General features: G+C 29.9%; 9 protein-coding genes across 9 annotated transcripts; 4 read left to right on the top strand and 5 right to left on the bottom strand.

Moving 5' to 3' along the window:
• Window positions 1-95: 95 nt before the first annotated feature.
• On the bottom strand, window positions 96-3727 carry BX663DRAFT_514621 (P-loop containing nucleoside triphosphate hydrolase protein). The gene is made up of 10 exons (XM_051528334.1): window positions 3249-3727; window positions 2824-3188; window positions 2597-2759; window positions 2381-2543; window positions 1579-2279; window positions 1326-1517; window positions 904-1261; window positions 659-841; window positions 345-572; window positions 96-269 (listed from the first exon to the last, which is right to left on the bottom strand). The coding sequence occupies exons 1-10, from the start codon at window positions 3693-3695 to the stop codon at window positions 178-180; spliced, it is 2892 nt and encodes a 963-aa protein (XP_051381479.1). The 5' UTR covers window positions 3696-3727; the 3' UTR covers window positions 96-177.
• Window positions 3728-4039: 312 nt separating this feature from the next.
• On the bottom strand, window positions 4040-5504 carry BX663DRAFT_514613 (uncharacterized protein). The gene is made up of 6 exons (XM_051528333.1): window positions 5323-5504; window positions 5061-5203; window positions 4903-4996; window positions 4773-4813; window positions 4634-4717; window positions 4040-4573 (listed from the first exon to the last, which is right to left on the bottom strand). The coding sequence occupies exons 1-6, from the start codon at window positions 5486-5488 to the stop codon at window positions 4511-4513; spliced, it is 591 nt and encodes a 196-aa protein (XP_051381477.1). The 5' UTR covers window positions 5489-5504; the 3' UTR covers window positions 4040-4510.
• On the top strand, window positions 4157-4451 carry BX663DRAFT_553282 (uncharacterized protein; the record flags this gene model as incomplete). Its single annotated transcript, XM_051531436.1, has 2 exons — window positions 4157-4387; window positions 4428-4451. The coding sequence occupies 2 exons, from the start codon at window positions 4157-4159 to the stop codon at window positions 4449-4451; spliced, it is 255 nt and encodes an 84-aa protein (XP_051381478.1).
• Window positions 5505-6431: 927 nt separating the features above from the next.
• Window positions 6432-8246, top strand: BX663DRAFT_514603 (mitogen-activated protein kinase). Its single transcript, XM_051528332.1, has 9 exons — window positions 6432-6631; window positions 6709-6835; window positions 6890-6945; window positions 7014-7203; window positions 7264-7627; window positions 7699-7787; window positions 7894-7914; window positions 7971-8049; window positions 8120-8246. The coding sequence occupies exons 1-9, from the start codon at window positions 6522-6524 to the stop codon at window positions 8146-8148; spliced, it is 1065 nt and encodes a 354-aa protein (XP_051381476.1). The 5' UTR covers window positions 6432-6521; the 3' UTR covers window positions 8149-8246.
• Window positions 8247-8389: 143 nt separating this feature from the next.
• Window positions 8390-11108, bottom strand: BX663DRAFT_514596 (putative blue-light photoreceptor PCMADA1). The gene is made up of 6 exons (XM_051528331.1): window positions 10662-11108; window positions 10265-10565; window positions 10025-10145; window positions 9851-9910; window positions 8714-9789; window positions 8390-8639 (listed from the first exon to the last, which is right to left on the bottom strand). The coding sequence occupies exons 1-6, from the start codon at window positions 10904-10906 to the stop codon at window positions 8445-8447; spliced, it is 1998 nt and encodes a 665-aa protein (XP_051381475.1). The 5' UTR covers window positions 10907-11108; the 3' UTR covers window positions 8390-8444.
• Window positions 11109-12370: 1262 nt separating this feature from the next.
• Window positions 12371-13322, top strand: BX663DRAFT_553278 (serine-threonine protein kinase 19-domain-containing protein; the record flags this gene model as incomplete). The annotated part of the gene is made up of 4 exons (XM_051531435.1): window positions 12371-12664; window positions 12729-12878; window positions 12984-13072; window positions 13136-13322. The coding sequence occupies 4 exons, from the start codon at window positions 12371-12373 to the stop codon at window positions 13320-13322; spliced, it is 720 nt and encodes a 239-aa protein (XP_051381474.1).
• A 244-nt stretch (window positions 13323-13566) lies between these two features.
• Window positions 13567-14094, bottom strand: BX663DRAFT_553277 (uncharacterized protein; the record flags this gene model as incomplete). The annotated part of the gene is made up of 1 exon (XM_051531434.1): window positions 13567-14094. One exon carries the CDS (start codon window positions 14092-14094, stop codon window positions 13567-13569), a length of 528 nt encoding a protein of 175 aa, XP_051381473.1.
• A 992-nt stretch (window positions 14095-15086) lies between these two features.
• Window positions 15087-15991, top strand: BX663DRAFT_544222 (mitochondrial ribosomal protein S25). Its single transcript, XM_051530883.1, has 2 exons — window positions 15087-15594; window positions 15715-15991. Exons 1-2 carry the CDS (start codon window positions 15167-15169, stop codon window positions 15947-15949), a joined length of 663 nt encoding a protein of 220 aa, XP_051381472.1. The 5' UTR covers window positions 15087-15166; the 3' UTR covers window positions 15950-15991.
• A 97-nt stretch (window positions 15992-16088) lies between these two features.
• BX663DRAFT_553275 (uncharacterized protein) lies at window positions 16089-18701 on the bottom strand (the record flags this gene model as incomplete). Its single annotated transcript, XM_051531433.1, has 8 exons — window positions 16089-17066; window positions 17156-17390; window positions 17483-17582; window positions 17683-18004; window positions 18065-18072; window positions 18139-18185; window positions 18316-18400; window positions 18473-18701. The coding sequence occupies 8 exons, from the start codon at window positions 18699-18701 to the stop codon at window positions 16089-16091; spliced, it is 2004 nt and encodes a 667-aa protein (XP_051381471.1).
• Window positions 18702-19168: the final 467 nt, after the last annotated feature.

Here is a 19168-nt window from a genome sequence, read left to right as displayed (position 1 = left end):
CTACAGGATCAAAATATTGTTGATGCAATAATGAGTTATTTGATCTACAAGTTTTTTTTTTTTTTTTTTTTTTTTTTTTTTTTTTTTTTGTGTGTGTCCAGTCGTCCTCTTTTATATTACATTTATTATGCATGTGCACTAAAATTAGATAATATTTACATTGATATAATACAGATTCTAAGGCTCATTATATAAAGATTTCAAAAGGATAAGTGCTCCTTGTTTAGAACAAACTTCATTATATTCAGAACAGAATGTCAAATGTATGCCTATTTTTATTTTATTTTATTTTATTTTTTCAATTAATTCATATATTTGCATGTTATATATTTTAATTCACTTACATGATGGACAACCAAATTCGCAAGGACAATTTTCAATCTGTTTAATACTTAGCTTCAGCAAATCATCAAAAAGTCGATATGCTTGTCTAATGATGCCCATAGGTTGTGTCTCATATAATGTAATTCGTGCAGGTCGTGGACGTGTAGCATGAGGATTCTTACACTCTGTACGAACATCAGTAACTGAAGAATGCGTAAAACGAGGCAATAGCGAAATTAAGCAATGCGCTTAAAAAGGATTAAAAAAAACAAACAAATAGGTAAGTTTTACCAAATCCGATTATTATCTCTCTTTTTTTTTACATATACTTTACATGCAGCATGAATAGCAGCCATTGGATTAATATCTGAAATTTTTAGTTGAGTTAAAGCAGGACCCGGTACATCAACCCATATACCATTTGATTCAGTTATAATAGGGTCCATATAAACATCATGAGAATCTATAATTCGTTTACTTTTATCTATTCTATAATAGCCAAATACAACAGTTGAAACTATATTACATATTAGCACAATAGGTTTTAAAGCAAAAGATAAATAAATAAAAACTATTTACCATTTACACTTCCTAAGGATACAGCATAATTTGTATTCAGAATATATTTCATTTCTTTGGTACTTGTAGCATCTACATCTGTATAATCTCTTTGCGATGTAGTCCAGTTAACTCTAGCAAGGTGAATTTTAGAATATCTTTTATCAATATTACATTCCTCTACAACATAAGTTCGACCTTGATGAATAAATACAGCTCCTTCGTATAATTCAAAGCCAACTCTATGTAGTTCAACTTCCTCTAAAACGACATTCCTATTATCCGTAACATCTACAACTGCAAATAGGTCATCATTTATGTTACGAATCCTAACATATTGGGAAGGATAAGGCCGTAAACGCGGGTCGGGACGATAGAGCTATTATATAAAGTAATTTGTAAATGCATAATCTCATGATTCAATTCATTTAGACTATAGTTACACCATTATCAATTTCTGTAAGAAGTTCCTGACACAAAGTTGGTAAATTGCAACCAAAATAAACTTGATCATTTATAGGATCAATAGGTGCTTCTTCTGCAGCACATTGAAGATGGCCTTCAATTGCTGACATATTTTCAAGGTTAATGGAAAGAGTATCAGCTTTCTTAAGAAATAGTTCCTCAGGATGACGCTATGTATATATATATAAATAAGTTAATTAGTTGATCTTTTTATTATTATATAATACTTACAGCGTAATGTTGGTCCAAGGGATTATTGTCACAGATAACAAGCGATAAAGAATCAGCATTTCTTCTACCAGATCTACCAGACTGTTGCCATAAAGCAGATATTGACCATGGGACTCCAACCATAAGAACAGCATCTAATGACCCAATGTCTATACCCAGTTCTAATGCATTAGTAGCAATAATACCTAACAATTCACCATTGAACATTTGACCTTCAATTTTTCTTCTTGTTTCAACTGTATAACCACCACGATAACTCATCACTTTATTCATCATCTCTTTACGATCTTTCTTTTGCAAGTTTTCTCTTACTTGTTTCATCAATAATTCACAAGATTTCCGCATTTTACAGAATGCAATTGTTCTAATATTATTCAACAGTAAATACTCAAGAATATCTGCTCCCTCTGCGATGGCACCTCTACGTTCTTCTGATTTAGTATCCAATACTGCTGGGTTTATTATAGGTGGATTCCAAATAATAAACTCTTTTTTACCATGAGGAGCACCGTCTATATCGACCAAGTTGATATTATCATTGATACCAAACATGTTCTTCATATGTTCAACAGGATTTGAAATAGTTGCACTGCATGAAATAAACTGTACTTTTGTATTACCAGCTAAATGGCATAATCTTCTTAGTCTACGCATAATGAAAGCAACATGTGTTCCAAATAAGCCATTATAAACATGAAGTTCTAATAATACATAAATACATACATACATACATATCCTTTAAATAAGTATAGAAAAAAAATCTATATATAATATAATATAGTATATATGTATGTATGCATACCATCTACAACTACATATCTCAATTTTAATAAAAAGTGATTCCATAGCTTTGAATTAGGAAGGATAGCATGATGGAGCATGTCTGGGTTTGTAAATATAACATTGGCATGATTCCTTATAGATGAACGTTGTTCTACAGGCGTGTCACCATCAAATGAACAAATCTATTATTTTCTTGTTATTTACTATACATACATGACCATGCATACTTGTATACCTGTATATCGTCTAATTTTAAAGCTACACAACATAAAATATCTTTTAAAGATCTCATTTGATCTTGTGCTAATGCTTTAGTAGGAAATATATACATGGCTGTACTTGACTTGTCTTTTATTAAACTTTCTAGAACTGGTATTTGATAGATTAATGACTTGCCACTGAAACATTGTAGGTTAGTCTATTTTATTTTATTTTATTTTATTTTTTCTTCAATTGAAATACCTTGCAGTGGAAGTAGAGACAATAACGTGTTGCTTTTCGAGTAATAGACTCTTTAAAGCTTCTGTTTGATGTATATATAGGTTATTAATGCCTTTTTCTTTTAATGCTGTCTTTAGTTGATCAGACACTAAATTATGAATGTCACCCAATATTGGCATTTTAGAAGGAAAACTTTTTACTACTGCCACATTATCAAGCTGATCATGATAAAAGGATAAAGACTTGAAACCTTCAATAAGTTGAGATATAGACATATTATCCTTGTTTTCCTCTTTTGAGTTAAATAAGTCATCCTCTTCAATGTACGGCATTGGTATATATTTCTCAAGCTCATATAGTAAATGATCTTTTGTGTTTACAATGTTCTAATAGATGAATGACTTCAGTCTAAGGTCCTGCTATGCATATTTATTTATTTTGAATACCTTTTCTTTGCATTCTTTTATAAACTGGTTTAATGATTTTTTAAATAAAGTATTTTGCTGTTGAATATGCTTCTTAACAGCTTTAGGTTTAATAACGGGTACTGATTTATTAAAATTGAATTCATCATTGTCGAATTTATTTGACACATTATTCTTATTATGGCTAATAGAACTACCAAATTCAATTTCCAAAGTTTCTTTAGAAATAGGATTGAATTTAACAAAATCAGGAATGATGACATTAATAGCAGCCAAATCTTCAATTGTTAAATTAGCTACGGCCTTTTGTAAACTTTGAAAAGTAACGGCCGTTGTGAGACGAGCATCACAAAAAGCACAAAATATATTTATAGCTTCGAACTTTTTTTCGAGATCTTTTAATATATCATTATTTATTCTTCTTTTTTTAGTTGAAACAGCACTTTCTGTATTATTCCTTTCTAGCATGATAAATAAAACAGAAGGCAGCAAGTAGAGTGTTATGAGACAGAGAAAAAAAAAAAAAAAAAAAAAAAAAAAGCAGAAATAAACGAAAGATAGCTTTTGATTGGTGAATAAATCTAAAAAAGGAAATGTAGTATACATGTTCACTGTATTAACTAATATGTTATGTCTAACGATATAGTTTATATGTTTATTCTTCTTATGATTTACTAATGACTACAAGTAATAAACAAAATATTAGACAAGGACATTAAAATAGATAACAGGTTTTTTTTTTAGTAAAAAGAAAAAAAAAAAACGTGGTATAAAATAGACTTCATGTACTACAAAACACAAAAATAAATTCTACTACGTATATGCATCATCTATGCGCACACACCACCCACATATAAAATAAAAATAAAAGTCGCTTCCTTTTTTTTTTTCTTTTCCTTTTTCTTTTTCTTCTTCTTTTATTTAATACTATGCCATCTTACTTGTATAATCATCGTTTTTCTATTCAAATAGTCGATCAAGAAAATAATGACAAGACAGTATTACAACATTTATCTGCTGCTTGTATTGCTCAGTGGGTACAACAAAAACCAAATGCAAAGGCAACTATGACCTTGGATAATGGTGATACTGTTAACTTACCTGTTTATGCTCTCAGACGTCGAAATGCTGTGGTAGCTCAATTACCTGATGCTCCTTCTGTACAAAAAATTACTGTATAACTTTTTATTATTATCATAGATTACTTTTATTATAGATATATAGAAATAAAAAAAATGAGCCCCCCCTCCTCCCCACAAATATAGACATTCATATCAATTTACTTAATCAATAATAAGTGACTCGTTTCCTCCAAATTCATTATATTCATCTCTACGCTCTTTATCCTATGCATTTATAGACATGTTAACATCATAGAGAATAGAATAATATTTCTTCATTATCACCTTCTTCTTCTTCTTTTTCTTTTTATGATCTCCATGGCTATGTCCATCTTCATCATGTTCATGTCCGTGTCGTCTCTTTTTCTTCTATAAATTTCTTTTTTAGTCACTAAAATTACTTTATCCATAAATCAATAAAAACCTTTTTCTTATGTTTTCTTTCACCATTATAATCTAATTCACCTTTTGAAATGTGTGTGTGTTTTTACAAGATAAAATAAGATGATCATTTTATATACATGTATGTATATGCCCATTTTTTTTTCTCTTACCAGCTGTTGCACTATGATAGTCTCCACCCAAATATTGGCCTGAATTAGGAGTGTTATAATCTCCATCTTCATTTCCTAATATAGATGCATCAAACTAGATGGCAAAAAAAAAATGAGAAAAAAAAAAAGCATATAAATTATATAGAAATCGCATTTACACCAGGTATTGGTCCCTCTCTTAAAGTGAACGCGTCCTTAAGTGTATCAGCGTCTAATGGTCGAATATCTGATCCTGTCTCAACTGCCTGTGGATCTCGCAATAGGTTTAATAGATAACCATCAGGTTCCATGTCCATTTTGCCTTTATTTTATTTTATTTTTTTTTTGTATTTTTTTTTTTATTATTTTATTTTATTTTATTTTTTTTGATTTGAGCTTATTTAAATTTGTTCAAATTGATTTTTAGAAAATAAATTTTACCAGGTAAATCCGAAATGTATGAATACAACGTAGGATCTAATTCTGAAGCTCTATTTGGTGGTGGATATGGTTTAACAACTTTATTATATATGGGTATAAGATTAAAATATTTTAATAAATCTTGGCTTCCTGTTAAATAAGGTCGCTTTTTTGTTGATGTTGACATTTTTGTTAAAAAAAAAAAAAAAAAGACGAACGATTTATTTTTATTTTTGTTTTTATTTCATATAATACAATTGGGGCGAATTTAAAAGAGTGCGAATAGGAACATGCCAGTCTGAGAAAAGAATAAAGTCCACTTTTTCAAATTCAGTAGAATCTTCACCACATTGAGCTGCTCTGGTTAGCTCATAAAAGTGAGAACTCTATTCGAAAATTCTTTTTAAAGGACAAAAGGGAAAGAGGTAGATATTACATTAATAGAGTGTTAAGCTAATAACCAATCAAATAACTACCATCTTAATTCATGAAGAAGTAGGGGGAGTATTATGCATTAAACAATCCATCTTTTTGAAGGAGAGTGCAAATAATAGATAGCGTGTTTTGGTGGAAGTATTTCTAGACGAGATAGAGATAATTTAGGTTCTTTGAGTGGATTTCCTATACCCTCCTTTTTTTTTTAATAAGCTAATACTTTTTCAAAGAGGTTTAGGAAAAGTAAATGTAGAGACAGAAACGATGTCTTATGCCCCGCCCCGCCCCTACAAGTCTTAATTATATCTACAGCAAAATAATTGTAATGAATTTTATAATTTATCTATCATTATGAAACAGCCTTTTACTTAACATTCTCATCAACTACATCCATAGTGAATCACCTAAATTCAAAGATGTAGAACACAACTGTAGTCATTTTTAGTGAATTTGACTCATAGCTTTCTCTTTCTCTCTCTTGTTTTTTTTTAACTGACTAGGGCAATATAATATAATAAAATTGCCATGTGCTCATTGGCCATTTTTTATCTTTCTAAATAAAAGTCTCGAAAGTGTCTGAATTTATTTCTAGTCCGGAAAATTATATCCAATGCTCAATTTGGGTTTAAAAAAAAAAAAAAAAGTTATAATTAAATGAATATAATTCCCGTCTCCTGAAGCAGGCTTTAGTTTTCGTTGTTGTTGTTTTTCTTATTAAACAACTAATTGACATTGCTTTTTTTTCTTTTTTTTTCCCTTTTTTTCTTTCTCGCTTATCGGATAAAATGACCATGTCACGTCGAGATGAGATAGTAGCTCGTTTAAAACATTTTAATGGTGGTGAACAGTATGATGTCATTGACATTGTAGGTGAAGGTGCTTATGGTGTTGTTTGGTAAATTTTTTTTTCTTAATAAACAACTTATTTTTGTACTATTTATTCACATTCTTGGGGTTATTTTTTTTTTTTAGCTCTGCTGTTCATAAACCAACAGGTCAAATGGTTGCTATAAAGCGTATTTTACCTTTTGATCATGCCATGTTTTGTCTTCGAACTCTTCGTGAAATTAAACTGTTAAAGTATTTTAATCATGAAAACGTAAATTATTATTGAATACACTTGTATAAAAAATACTCATGTATTTCTTTATAGATAATCTCAATTCTTGATATCATGAAGCCAAAGTCAATTGAAGATTTTACTGAAGTGTAAAGACAGACTAAGAAGACAGGGAGAAAAGCATTAGTATTCACTTTTATATCTATTTTTTTTTTAGGTATCTTATCCAAGAATTAATGGAGACAGATATGCATCGTGTTATTCGTACTCAAGAGCTCTCAGATGATCATTGTCAATATTTTACTTATCAAACGCTGCGTGCTCTAAAGGCTATGCATTCTGCTAATGTTCTTCATCGTGATTTAAAGCCCTCCAATTTATTGCTCAATGCTAACTGTGATTTAAAGGTCAATGAAAGATAGTGAATTCCAAACGATAACACAAAGTACTGATAAGTGTTATAATAGATTTGTGATTTAGGTTTAGCAAGATCGTCTAATTCAGCCGATGAGAACAGTGGATTTATGACAGAATATGTAGCAACACGTTGGTATCGAGCACCGGAAATTATGTTGACGTTTAAGGAATATACCAAGGCAATTGATGTTTGGTCAGTGGGATGTATTTTGGCTGAAATGTTGAGTGGGAAACCATTATTTCCGGGTCGAGACTACCATCATCAATTAACCTTGATCCTTGATGTTCTTGGCACACCTACAATGGATGATTTTTATGGAATTAAAAGCCGTAGAGCTCGTGATTATATTCGTAGTCTACCTTTTAAAAAGAGGATTCCGTTTGCAAAGCTATTTCCAAATGCAAATCCACTTGGTAAAATTCAGTCGGAAACTATAAAATTCTAATTTTAACCTTTTTTTTTTTTAATTTTTTAAATTTTTTAGCCGTGGATTTACTTGAGAAATTATTAACATTTAATCCAGTAAAACGTATTACAGTTGAAGAAGCATTGAAACATCCTTATCTTGAACCTGTAAAAATATAGAAAATAAGCATACACACACATACACATATATTTATATATTTATATACCTTATACTAACTCTTTTTCTTTTCTTTTTTATCATGCTTATGTTTAGTATCATGATCCTGATGATGAGGTAAGTTTCAACAGTTTTGATACATAAATAAATGATAACTGAAAATAATTATATAGCCTGATGCTCCACCAATTCCTGAAAGCTTTTTTGATTTTGATAGATACAAAGATCAACTTACAAAAGAACAACTTAAGCGTAAGTTAAATAATTTAAAAATTAGGAAAGAAGAAGAAGCTTTTCTTTTAACTGACAATTTTTCTCATAGAAATGTTATATGATGAAATTGTTCATTAGAGTTTTAAAAGAAAAGAAAAGAAAAAGACTTGATGTCTACATTATACATGCATAATTCATGTACAATGTATTCATGACACAAATATATACAACTCGACAGATACCTTTTATGTTTGAATGATAAAATAAATATTAAGCTTCTTTTATTTATTTATTTACTAAATTCATACAATATTCTAAGCAATTAATATTATATTTGTATATTATTTTAGATATAAAAGTTTGGGAGTCTTTTTTCTTTTTTTTTTTTTTTTTTTTTTTTACTTTTTTTTTTTTCTCTAAATTATATAAGCAATTCAAGATTTGTTGTTGTTTTTACCATGATTATTTTTCTTTGCAGCTAATGATTTTGCATAACGAAGACCACAAGCATTACATAATTCCTTAGGGCCATTAGGACCCTTTCGCCATTCAGGAGAATCCGTACTTTGACATTGAGCACACATTTTAGGAATATCAGGACTTTCAGAGGAGGCCTTCTTTTTCTTTTGCTATGAATATAGGATAAGGATCTCTATGCGTGTATATCATTCTATTCTATTCGATTCGATTTTTTTTTTGTTACCTTTTTACGTTTAGGATTTGTATAACTTTCAAGTTGCTCTTTTAATTTACGATTTGTTAATTGAAGTTGGTGAAGTTCATATTGCCATGAAGTACCTCTGACAGTCTCCAATTCAGCAAATATATTTTCATTATTATTGTTGTTGTTGTTTATATCAATCGTAGGCACTTCTTTCATGATTGATTCTAAAGCAGGTGTATTGTTTGTGTTACTTTCTTTAGCTCTCATTTGAATAAGGACAAAGGAAGGACGACCGACACCAAATGAGATATCACCAGGATAAAAAGTAGAAAAGATAGAAACATAATCACCCTTATGATTCTGCATTGTGTGGTGTAAATTGACAATTCGACCTTCTTTTACAAGCTCTAAAGCTCGAGTGATATCTCTTACATGATCATCACCTACATATTGATAGAGTGTAGCACCTTGAAGAGTATCTGAATCAAATCCAATGACTTCCTCACTTGTAGGAGTCACATGTAACAAAAGTCCAGTCAAGGTTGACTTTGCCCAAAATTCAGAACCTATGTTGGCTATATCATTGTTGTTGTTGTTGATTGAAGAATGAACGATTTCCTTACGAATTAACTCATACATCGGTCTCTCTCTACCCGCCAAGATAAGACACTTTCGACCTTTACTCAGGTCGATATGAATCTTGCCCTGACATTCCATCCACATGTAACCAGAATATTTACGACGAACACGATAGATAAAACTGACCACTCTATCAGGGTTTCCTGCAGACTCCTTGATTTCTCGCATCACGGGTACAATATCAGAGGGGTGACAGATAGAAGATAAAGGATGTCCTACTAACTCTTCAGGATCATGCTCCAAGATATGAGATGAAGATCGAGAACAATACAAAAAGAATCCCTTTAATGAAAGAACATGAATAAAATCTTCAGTTTGATCCAAAAGAAGTTTATTCCATTCTTGCTGTAACTGTTGTTCATTTTCACCTGAGCAATTGACAAGTTCCAAGATATCGGGTGAAGCTAAAGTGGTAGATGAAGGTGCCGTAGAAGGCAATTCCCGAAAATAATCATCTACAGGTTCCGAACTGAAATCTTTTTTTTTTTTTTTTCATTAGTATTTGTTACACAATTAGACGCAATGTATAAAACTTACGACCACCAGGAATATAAGGTGGAACATTCATTTGTTGATAATTGACCATGTATGTGCCGTCTTTTATAAAAATGTATATATTTATATATAAGAACAAGAAAATGATCATTAATACATGAATTATTATGGGAGTTTTTTTTTTTTTTTTTTGTTAAGAAAAAAAAAAAGACTTACTTTTCATCTTTTCGAGAATAGCATTAGGCTGTTCTACTAAATCAACTTGCAAACCAACAAAAAATGAACCCTTATTATCATCACAACTTATAGGAATAACAGTAACTAAGTTAACAAAAGGCTATTATTACAGAAAAAAAAAAAGAGAGAGAAAGAGAATGAATATATATCTGTCTATATTTTTATGTATGTATGTATACATGCATGCATGTGTTTTTTTTTCTTTTCCTTTTCACTTACTTGTCCTCCTTTTCTATAGTTGATAATACTTGCTTGATGTTCTTTATTTTGTAACATTTGTGCTTTTAAATGATAAACAGCTTGATTATCTGTGTAAGTACGACGAGAACCACAAGTCACTTGACCATCAGGGGCTTGTAAGAAACGACAGTTACGACCCATAATTTCAGTAGCCACATAACCTGTCAAATGTTCAAAGGTAGGAGAACAATATACAATAGGACAATCATATTGTCGAGCATCTGTTACTAAGAATGAACAAGACATATCAATTGGTCCTAAATTAATTTGTGGATTGGGTCTATTCCCAAAAAAAAAAAAAAAAAAAAAAAAAAAAAGCGCATGCATACATAAATAGACAAGCAAGCAAATAAGTTATATATATGGTAACACATACCTATTGACAAGTCTCGATAACACACCAATCATATCAAAACCGGAACTAGAGTATACACCTGTTAAAGGGGCACTTGAAGTTTGCTCTATTTCAATAGGTTGAAGATCAATAGTAGGGTTCTCTGTCATTTGTTGATCATTGACATTAGCCGAAGGATCCAAGTTGGAAAAGTTAAATTGACTTGTGCCTGTCGCTATTTGTGGTTGATTCCACTGTTCATTTTCTTTTTCTTGAAAATGCGACATTGACTGAAGCTACCAAAAAAAAAATTCTTATATGTGTATATTTATATAAATATAAATATATAAAAGAAATAGAATAGAATAGAAGGAAAAAAAAACTTGAGGACACAATCAATTTTGAAAGGTTATTCAAAGTTTATTGGATGAAGAAAAATCATGCTGGACTAATTTGATACAATTTGTCCTGAAAAAAAAAAAAAAAAAAGGTCGGAAATTGAATAATTTAAATGACGCACTCTTTTGTTATTATTTTTTATTTTTAATTTTTTAATTTTTTAAAAAGAGTCTTTATAAATCAAGCTATGTTAAATTAAGTGTTTTATTTTATAAATTTCAATTATTTTCTAGAATAAATACAGATAAAGCCTTTCCTTTAAAGTGCTTCATTAGCTTATGTTTCATTGTTATAGCTATAGATTCTTCTGAAAAGGTGAAAGATAAAAAGTTAGATGGTAATGAACGTTATACTATTGTTTGTTGGTCATAATAAAAGACGATGTATAAATAAAATGAAAACAAACCGTTATCTAAGTGAGACATGCAAATATAAAATGCATACCGTATACTACAGTACAGTTTATTTTATCTATTCTTTCAGTAAAATTAAGCTTAACTTTATCATAAAAATATGATTAATTAACAGATGATAAATCATTGAATATTTCATCAGTATTGTTACTATTGATGGTCATTCTTTAAAGCAGGCCTACATGCATTATGTAGCAGCTGACAGGTTAATTTTATCAGTAACATATTGAATAGTAGAATAAAATAAAATAAAAGCTACAATGAGATATGCTTGATTAGCTTCATTTATATTAAGTTTGAAGGATATTATCTGAAAAGCTGAATGACTCCCACCGACTTTTGTATCTATCCGGATACATCATTCATGTGTGCCCACAAGTCATCTTTAATCAAGAAATACTAACTGATATTTTCTTCTATTATTGAATCAGGCCATGTTTAATTATTATTTATTTAATAAGAACGACTTGGTGAATTATGTATAAAAATCATGTCATTTTTCTAATAGTGATTTAGCGAGGCATAATAAAGAATTCGTACTTTAATACTCAAGTAAACGAATAGTTGTCTCTATCTTATTGACTGATCAGTCCACTTGTAAGTTATATATATATATATATATATATGTATGTATGTATGTATGTATACGTAGATTTGAACTAGTATCAAAGTATGTACTTTGTATATAAATATCCAACTGCTTGAATTACACTTTTATAACTATACTTGTTCTATGTATATTTAATGTTTCTTTATATTAGACTCTATAAATGATAAATATATGAATAAACAAATATGTCTATTCTTATTAATCATTTTTATGCAGCTCCCGTTTTTTTTTTTTTTTTTTTTTTTTTTTTTTTTTTTTTTTTAATTGAAAGCTACGCAGAATGATATAACGGTTATTTTCATTTTATTATTATTATTATTATTATAGTCATGAACACTCGTAAAAGAAGAATGGCTGCAGAACAAATGTTGTACAATTTGCAACAAGGACAAACATATGAGCCGGATGTCTTTGGTACGAAACGTAAAAAGATGATTAGAGACACTAAGGATCAACAAGACGAATTTGAACAAAATGAAGATGTTTTCAAAGACTTAGAATCCGATGCTATTACTACAGCAGAATTTTTAATTAAAAGTAATCCAAAGTCGACTATTCCTATTTGCTTTATACATCAGATATATAGTATTTTACCGAATAATACAATGGTAGATCGAGAATTGGTAATGTGTGTGTGTGTGTATTTTATTTTTGGTCATTCAAGGTATTAATTAAAGTCTTGTATAGCAACAGGCCTTTAAGAAAGGTACTTGGAGAAAGTTTCATGTTATTGGTGCACTTGAAGATGAGTTTGTTTTGTTGAAGACAGAAGATTATTGTCAAATGACTAATCAAGCAAAAGAGGAATGTATTAGAGATCAAGATGGAGATCCAAAAGTATTCGGCAAATGAAAAAAAAGAAAAAAAGAAAAAGAGAAAGAGAGAGAGAGAGTCTATTTTGGAATTATCATGTTCTAATATGAATAAACAGATATATTTCAGGAAATTATAAAAGATGTTAGATATAATGAAGTTTCTATATTTAAAGGAGTTTTAATGAAAGAATTCGGTCTAACAGAAAAGAACATGTCGTAAGTAGAAATTGATTATATTAAAAGAAAAAGAAAGAAATTTATTCTAAACCAGTAATAAAGTCAGCTTGTCACTTATGGATTATTATTACCGCATATCCAAATGGATTTCTATTGGTTTTCAGTTCGTAAACAAGGAAGTTTTATGAGTAATTTAAAGAATGGAAGAATAGAGATATTACGTATACTAAAGAGAAGACATACAAAAGATATAATGGAAAAGGCAAATGCTTTGTTTCATAATGATTGAAATACATATTTATTTTTATTTTTATTAGTTATTAAAGCAAAAGAAGCTTCACAAGTCAGTATTTAATTTTGATTTCTTACTACATGATTTAATAGGTAGTGGAAGAATAGAAAAGTAAGGATAAAATAGAATTAGAATAGAATAGAGAAAATGGGGCGAGGGGGAATAATAAATTTAAATATGATAGGTATTCAACTGCTATGGGGCATTTATTACGTCTTACAAGTAAAGGAGAAAAGAGCATTTAAGAGAGGCTTAGTTTAGATTGTTTCCCAGAGACAAATGGATCATTTCGTTTATAAAGTCTTTGTTTAGTAGTTGTTCTTATGTTTGTATTATTTAAAATAGCTTGTATACGTAAATGATTCGAATCAAGTCTTATTTCTCTGACATGATCAGATGGCACTGTTTTTATAATAACGTTATTATTGTATTGTTGTTGTTTGTTGACAGTCATATGATGGCATCTTTCTTCTTTCTTCTTCATCATCTTTTGTTTTGTAGTATAATAATTTCGTAAATCTCGATAAATATCATCTTCTTTACGAAATGGTGTAGTGAAAGAAGATGGGTCTTGAGAAGATACATTTCGATTCTTTATATTAGTAGTAGTCGTAGTAGTACTCTTAGTGGCAGTGGCAGTAGTAGAAGAGGTTGTTTTTGGTATTAATGAAAGTATCTTTTTAATATGAATTGAATTTGAAAGATTATTGTTAATATTATTAGGTGAATGAATTAGAGAAATTGGATTATTTGTTGTAGAAAAGCGCATATTTCAAAGAAGAAGATTAAAGTGAAATGAAAAGAAAGAGAGGGAATGCAGTTTTTTTTTTATTAATAAATTCTTTCTTTCTTATACACAAATAATTAAATCCTTTCTTGATAATCACATCCTTTTCTTTTTTCTTTTCTTTCCTTTTCTTGTACTTCTATTTTTCTTTCTAAATTTCCACGTCGTCTTTATGACAGACTATTTTCTCGACTAATCTTGCCTTTTTTTTTTCTTTTTTCTATCATAACTTCTTTCCATACAAGACATGATAGTTTATATCATCAAATCTATTTCATAGATACTGTCAGCAGCTAAATTAAAATGAAAGTCATTTGATGAGAATCAGACTTCTAGTCATCTCTCACTAACACTCATCTTGGGTCCTTTCCTCCTTTCCCCTTTTTTTTTTTCTTTATTATTATTAACCATAAATCATAGAGGAAGGTAACTTCACAATCGGACTAATAAAGTACTTGATTGATAACGTCTGATATGTCAGTCAGCCCCCCAAAAAAAGGTGATGTCCTATCATTAATCACATCCATTTTTTATTCATTCAAGATATATTCTCCCTTATTATGGCTATCAAGTAAATAAAAGACACTATCCCAAACAGTGTATCTATTAAAGTTTGACATTTTGACTTCTTCTTTTTATATGTAAATAAAACAATAAGGATAATTATTTGTATATCTATTTCAGATAATGGATTCATCACAGAAAAAAAAAAGCATATAACAACGTATGCTTCATAAAATGGTCATGGTATAATAATAGTCATTGAAGAAGACTATTAATAAACTAGAATTACGTAATCTTATAGATCGATTATTCTCTCTTCTTTTAATTCAAATCATGACTAAAACCGTTATACTTGTGAATTGGTTTGTTTTGTCACTTTATGCAAGTGGTTGTCAAATAACAATCATAATAATTATAAACACATAAAAAAAAAAAGAAAGCGCAATCTATTTAAATTCCCGATGATTGCCCTTTCACTTGACTAGGGGTAGGAAATCTTTATTTTATTTTATTTTATTTTTTTAAGGAAAAAGAAAAATAGATTAAAATAATGGCATTTCGAGCACCACCCATTCAACTTGCAAAACATGTGTCCAATTTGATGAAGGGAAAGTTAATAACCAAAACACCTGTATGGCTTCCTGTCGTTCAGGCCTTCCCTCCTGGACCAAGCATTGTGCGTTCACAAAACTCAGAAGTTAATGTATCAGGTCAAACAGAAATGGAGCAAACTATGTTTGCTAAACCTCAACCTACTCAAAGTCTTCGTCATTCTCAAAAGCATTTACGTACTCGACCTCCTCGACCTCGTGCTATTGTTTATCCTGAAGATAAATTAAGAAAACAATTTTATAAAGATCATCCATTTGAATTGGCTCGACCCAAAGTTTTAGTGGAGCCAGAATTAGGTATCAATCGTACTGACTTTAGTAAACTCATGTTAGACGGCATGCATCCTTCTCAGATTGATGGTGAAGCGTAAGTTGTAGATATGTATATATGAATAGGATCTGATAAAACCTATACTAATATATATATATATATACATGTATTGCTTTTGCTTTTGCTTTTGCTTTTTTTTTGGGGGGCTGGATTCAGTGTCATCAAATATCAACTTTATTTAATGGTCCATGAAAAGATGCCTGAAAGAAAAGCATATGCAAAGGCAACATCAGAATTTTATGAAATTAGAGCAAAACAAGAAGAAGAAGAAAGAGAAGCAAGAGCAAAGATGAGTGACATTTTACAAGTAATTCAAAGTAAGAAATGGACAAAGAAGGGTATTTATTTGGAGGGAGTAGCTTTAAGGAAGGGTTTTGAAGATCAGTTTTAGATATGCTATTGCTATTGCTATTATTATTATTATTATTATTATTATTATAAAATACTTTGTTTGGTTTATTATTATACTACTATTTGATAATATGGAGTGAGGATAGAAAATCCCCGTTTTATCAATTTGTGGGATGATTTCAGTTCTTGTTGGTTTCTGTATATCCTAATTCTTCTGCATAAGTTAAAGCAAAATTTAAACGCATAGCTAATCTATGCTCAAAATCATGTTTGCCATAATCAAGCGCCATCTCCCATGTGTGTCGACTTTTGTTTTTAAGATTTAATTTCCAATAAGAGACTCCTGCTTCCCATAATGCATAAGGGACTGTCCATGTATCTTGTGAAATACAGTCTTTATGATCTAAAATCCAGTTAATATCTAATGTTGCATCTTCTATATGTCCTAATGCATTTAAAATAGATGACTTGATAACCAATAGACACGCACGCTCATTGAAATAATCGGGTAACGGTATCTCAGGTGCCAACTCCCTCATTCTCTCTGTCTGTTCTTGTCTTTCGCATCTTTGAATAGTAGCAAGTGCTAATTGAACATGACTTAATAACGTCCATAATAAATCAGAATTCATACAAGGAAATAAGTTCCAAATACACATAAATTCGAGTAAAGGTGTGAAAAAATTTAGATTTTGATAACCACTCTTTTGAAAGACGGTTACTTTAGAAAGTACATAGCTATCGATTTCTGATAAACGATTTTTTCCTCCTCCTCCTGATAGAAAGCTTTTATTGCCCGTGATAAGTTCGTTTACTTCTGCAAATGCTAGAATCGCCTCTGTACGATCTCCGATCATTTCATAGCATGCAGCTTGTGCGTATCGACAAAATGCTGCTGACCAATAGTGCTGTTGACACAAATAATCAAATGTGTCTGCTGCATGATGCCAGTTACCTGTCATTATATGATTTAAAGCAATTTCAAATCGACACGAGTTTGTCATTGCTATTTCAGCCCATTCACTATGACTCATGTCTGCTGCACAAAGAAATGATTGTGTAGATAAAGGGAAATCAAAGCTATAACGAGCAAGACGTCCAGCAAAGAAAAGATAAATAGCCGAATTAGGATATTGTTTCTGAGCTTCGAGTAAGATCTATACGTACATATGTATGTATATATATTAAAATAAGAGACATACAAGCATGTTTATATGTATTTATATATTTATATATATATACATACATCGAAAGCAGTCGCCTTGTAGGCATCTATCATTATTTGAGGAGCAAAAGACATGGTAGTTATATAATAAGCAAGTAACATAATAGTTACCATAGGTGACCTAACATGTTTGCTTTGTTGACATTGATCTAGTAATAAAAATCCAAATTGTTTATCTGGTTTCCAACCAAAGGCTGCTATTGCTTTTAATATCTTTGCTGGTAGAGCTGATAGGACTAAATGAACAGATCCAATACTATAAAATAATAGAATATTTATAAACAAAAATAGATGTATATATATATGTGTGTGTGTATTGTATATACATATATAATTTCTTATTCATACCCAAATTGCACTGCAGAAATGGTATTAGCATCCATAAAAGCTAAATGATCGGCTCCCATCTTTTGATATTCTTGCCAAACATAATTATAAGAGTTGAAAGCTATAAATTTAATAATATAAGAATGCTCATCCTTTTTCTTCTTTTTAAAAATATATATATATATATATATAGTAAACTATTCTCCAAGTCTATGGTATACCTCTTCTTAAGTTGAAACCACATTTAGTATATCCTATGATAGATTCTTGTAATAATTGTAAGATAGCGATTTGAAGACAACATTCTGCTTTCAAGACATAAGCTCGTAATACACTATTAGGAGGATATTCTGTTGAAGGCTGTATAGGTGTTGTTGGTATTGAACTTGTATTCTCTTTAGTCTTCAAATAATGAAGATAACTAGAAAGATAATTATAGACCTTATTTCTCGATTGCTTGGCCATTTCTAGTTGTGAATTAGCTATATCATACGTTGTATTCAACGCATCCAATGCCATTCGTTGATCTTGATCTGCAGAAGTCTACTGAATCATTATTAATAAGAGTATACATGAGAAATGCAACTTTTTTTTTTTTTTTACCATAATAGCTATTATAAGAAATACAAAAATTAAATTTTTTGTTTAATATGTTAAATAGCATATAAGGAACTAACCTTTTAAAAAAGCCATAAAACTTAAAGCTAAAGCGTGCAATGGATCACTACAGATAAGATAATATCAATCAGACTTACTTGAATACATGTCGTATTTCACTCCCTTCCCTTCCCTTCCCTTCCCTCCTCTTCCCTTCCCTCCTCTTCCCTTCCCTCCTCTTCCCTTTCTTTCATTACCAATTTGCCTTTTCTTCAAACATCATTTTTGCTGCCATAAATTGATTATTAAATAAATGATTTAGGCCTTCAATGATTGATTTATCTGAGTTGAAGTGATTATTATTATTATGATTGCTATAAATTTATTATTATTTTTTTTTTTCTATGAACTAACCTTCTCTTTCTTGTTCTCTAGGACTCAACGTATTTAAGGCTGTAATTTCCTTTTTAATTTGTATAAGGTTTTCACTTGCTCTTTCTAGATCTGTTGTTCTTTTCCTTTTTAAATCTTCATCAGTAGGTATTTTCGGAATAAATTTTCTTTCAAATGATTCACGATTAATAGATGGTAAATTAACATGTTTCAAAACATTTGTGATTTCTTCTATTCGTTGTTCAGTCATGACTAACAAAAAAAAATAAAAACAAAAAAGACGAATATATTGTATATGGAATACAAAAGAAGAGGCAATAAGCTATTATTTAAATAATCTATTATTACATGTGATACAAAGGTCCCACCATCTTATTCTATAAAATGTGCTGAGAATAATAGACTTGTCTTTAAAATAAAGAGTTGTACTATTCATTCACCTACAGTGCTTAGGATGGATCACCTTATAATACATCTTTTAACCTTCTCCTCATGTGTCGCCTTTTTTTTTTTTTCTTCTTTTTCTGCTACTTGAAAATTAACCTGTTAAAGATGAGGTGTGCTATATAAACTTAGAAAAGCTTTAAATATTCATATTTTAATTCTAGTATAGATGAAAGACGTATGTTTGCAACATCCTTAAGGACAAATTAGAAATACATAAAATATTATTAAAAGACGCGTAAGAAAAGATATATTTATTTTATTTTATTTTTC

The sequence above is a fragment of the Cokeromyces recurvatus genome (genome assembly GCF_025118155.1).
Source record: "Cokeromyces recurvatus strain NRRL 2243 chromosome Unknown BX663scaffold_18, whole genome shotgun sequence".
NCBI lineage: Eukaryota > Fungi > Mucoromycota > Mucoromycetes > Mucorales > Mucoraceae > Cokeromyces > Cokeromyces recurvatus.
The sequence above is the reverse complement of the archived record's forward strand: the minus strand, read 5'-3'. Positions and strand labels throughout refer to the sequence as shown.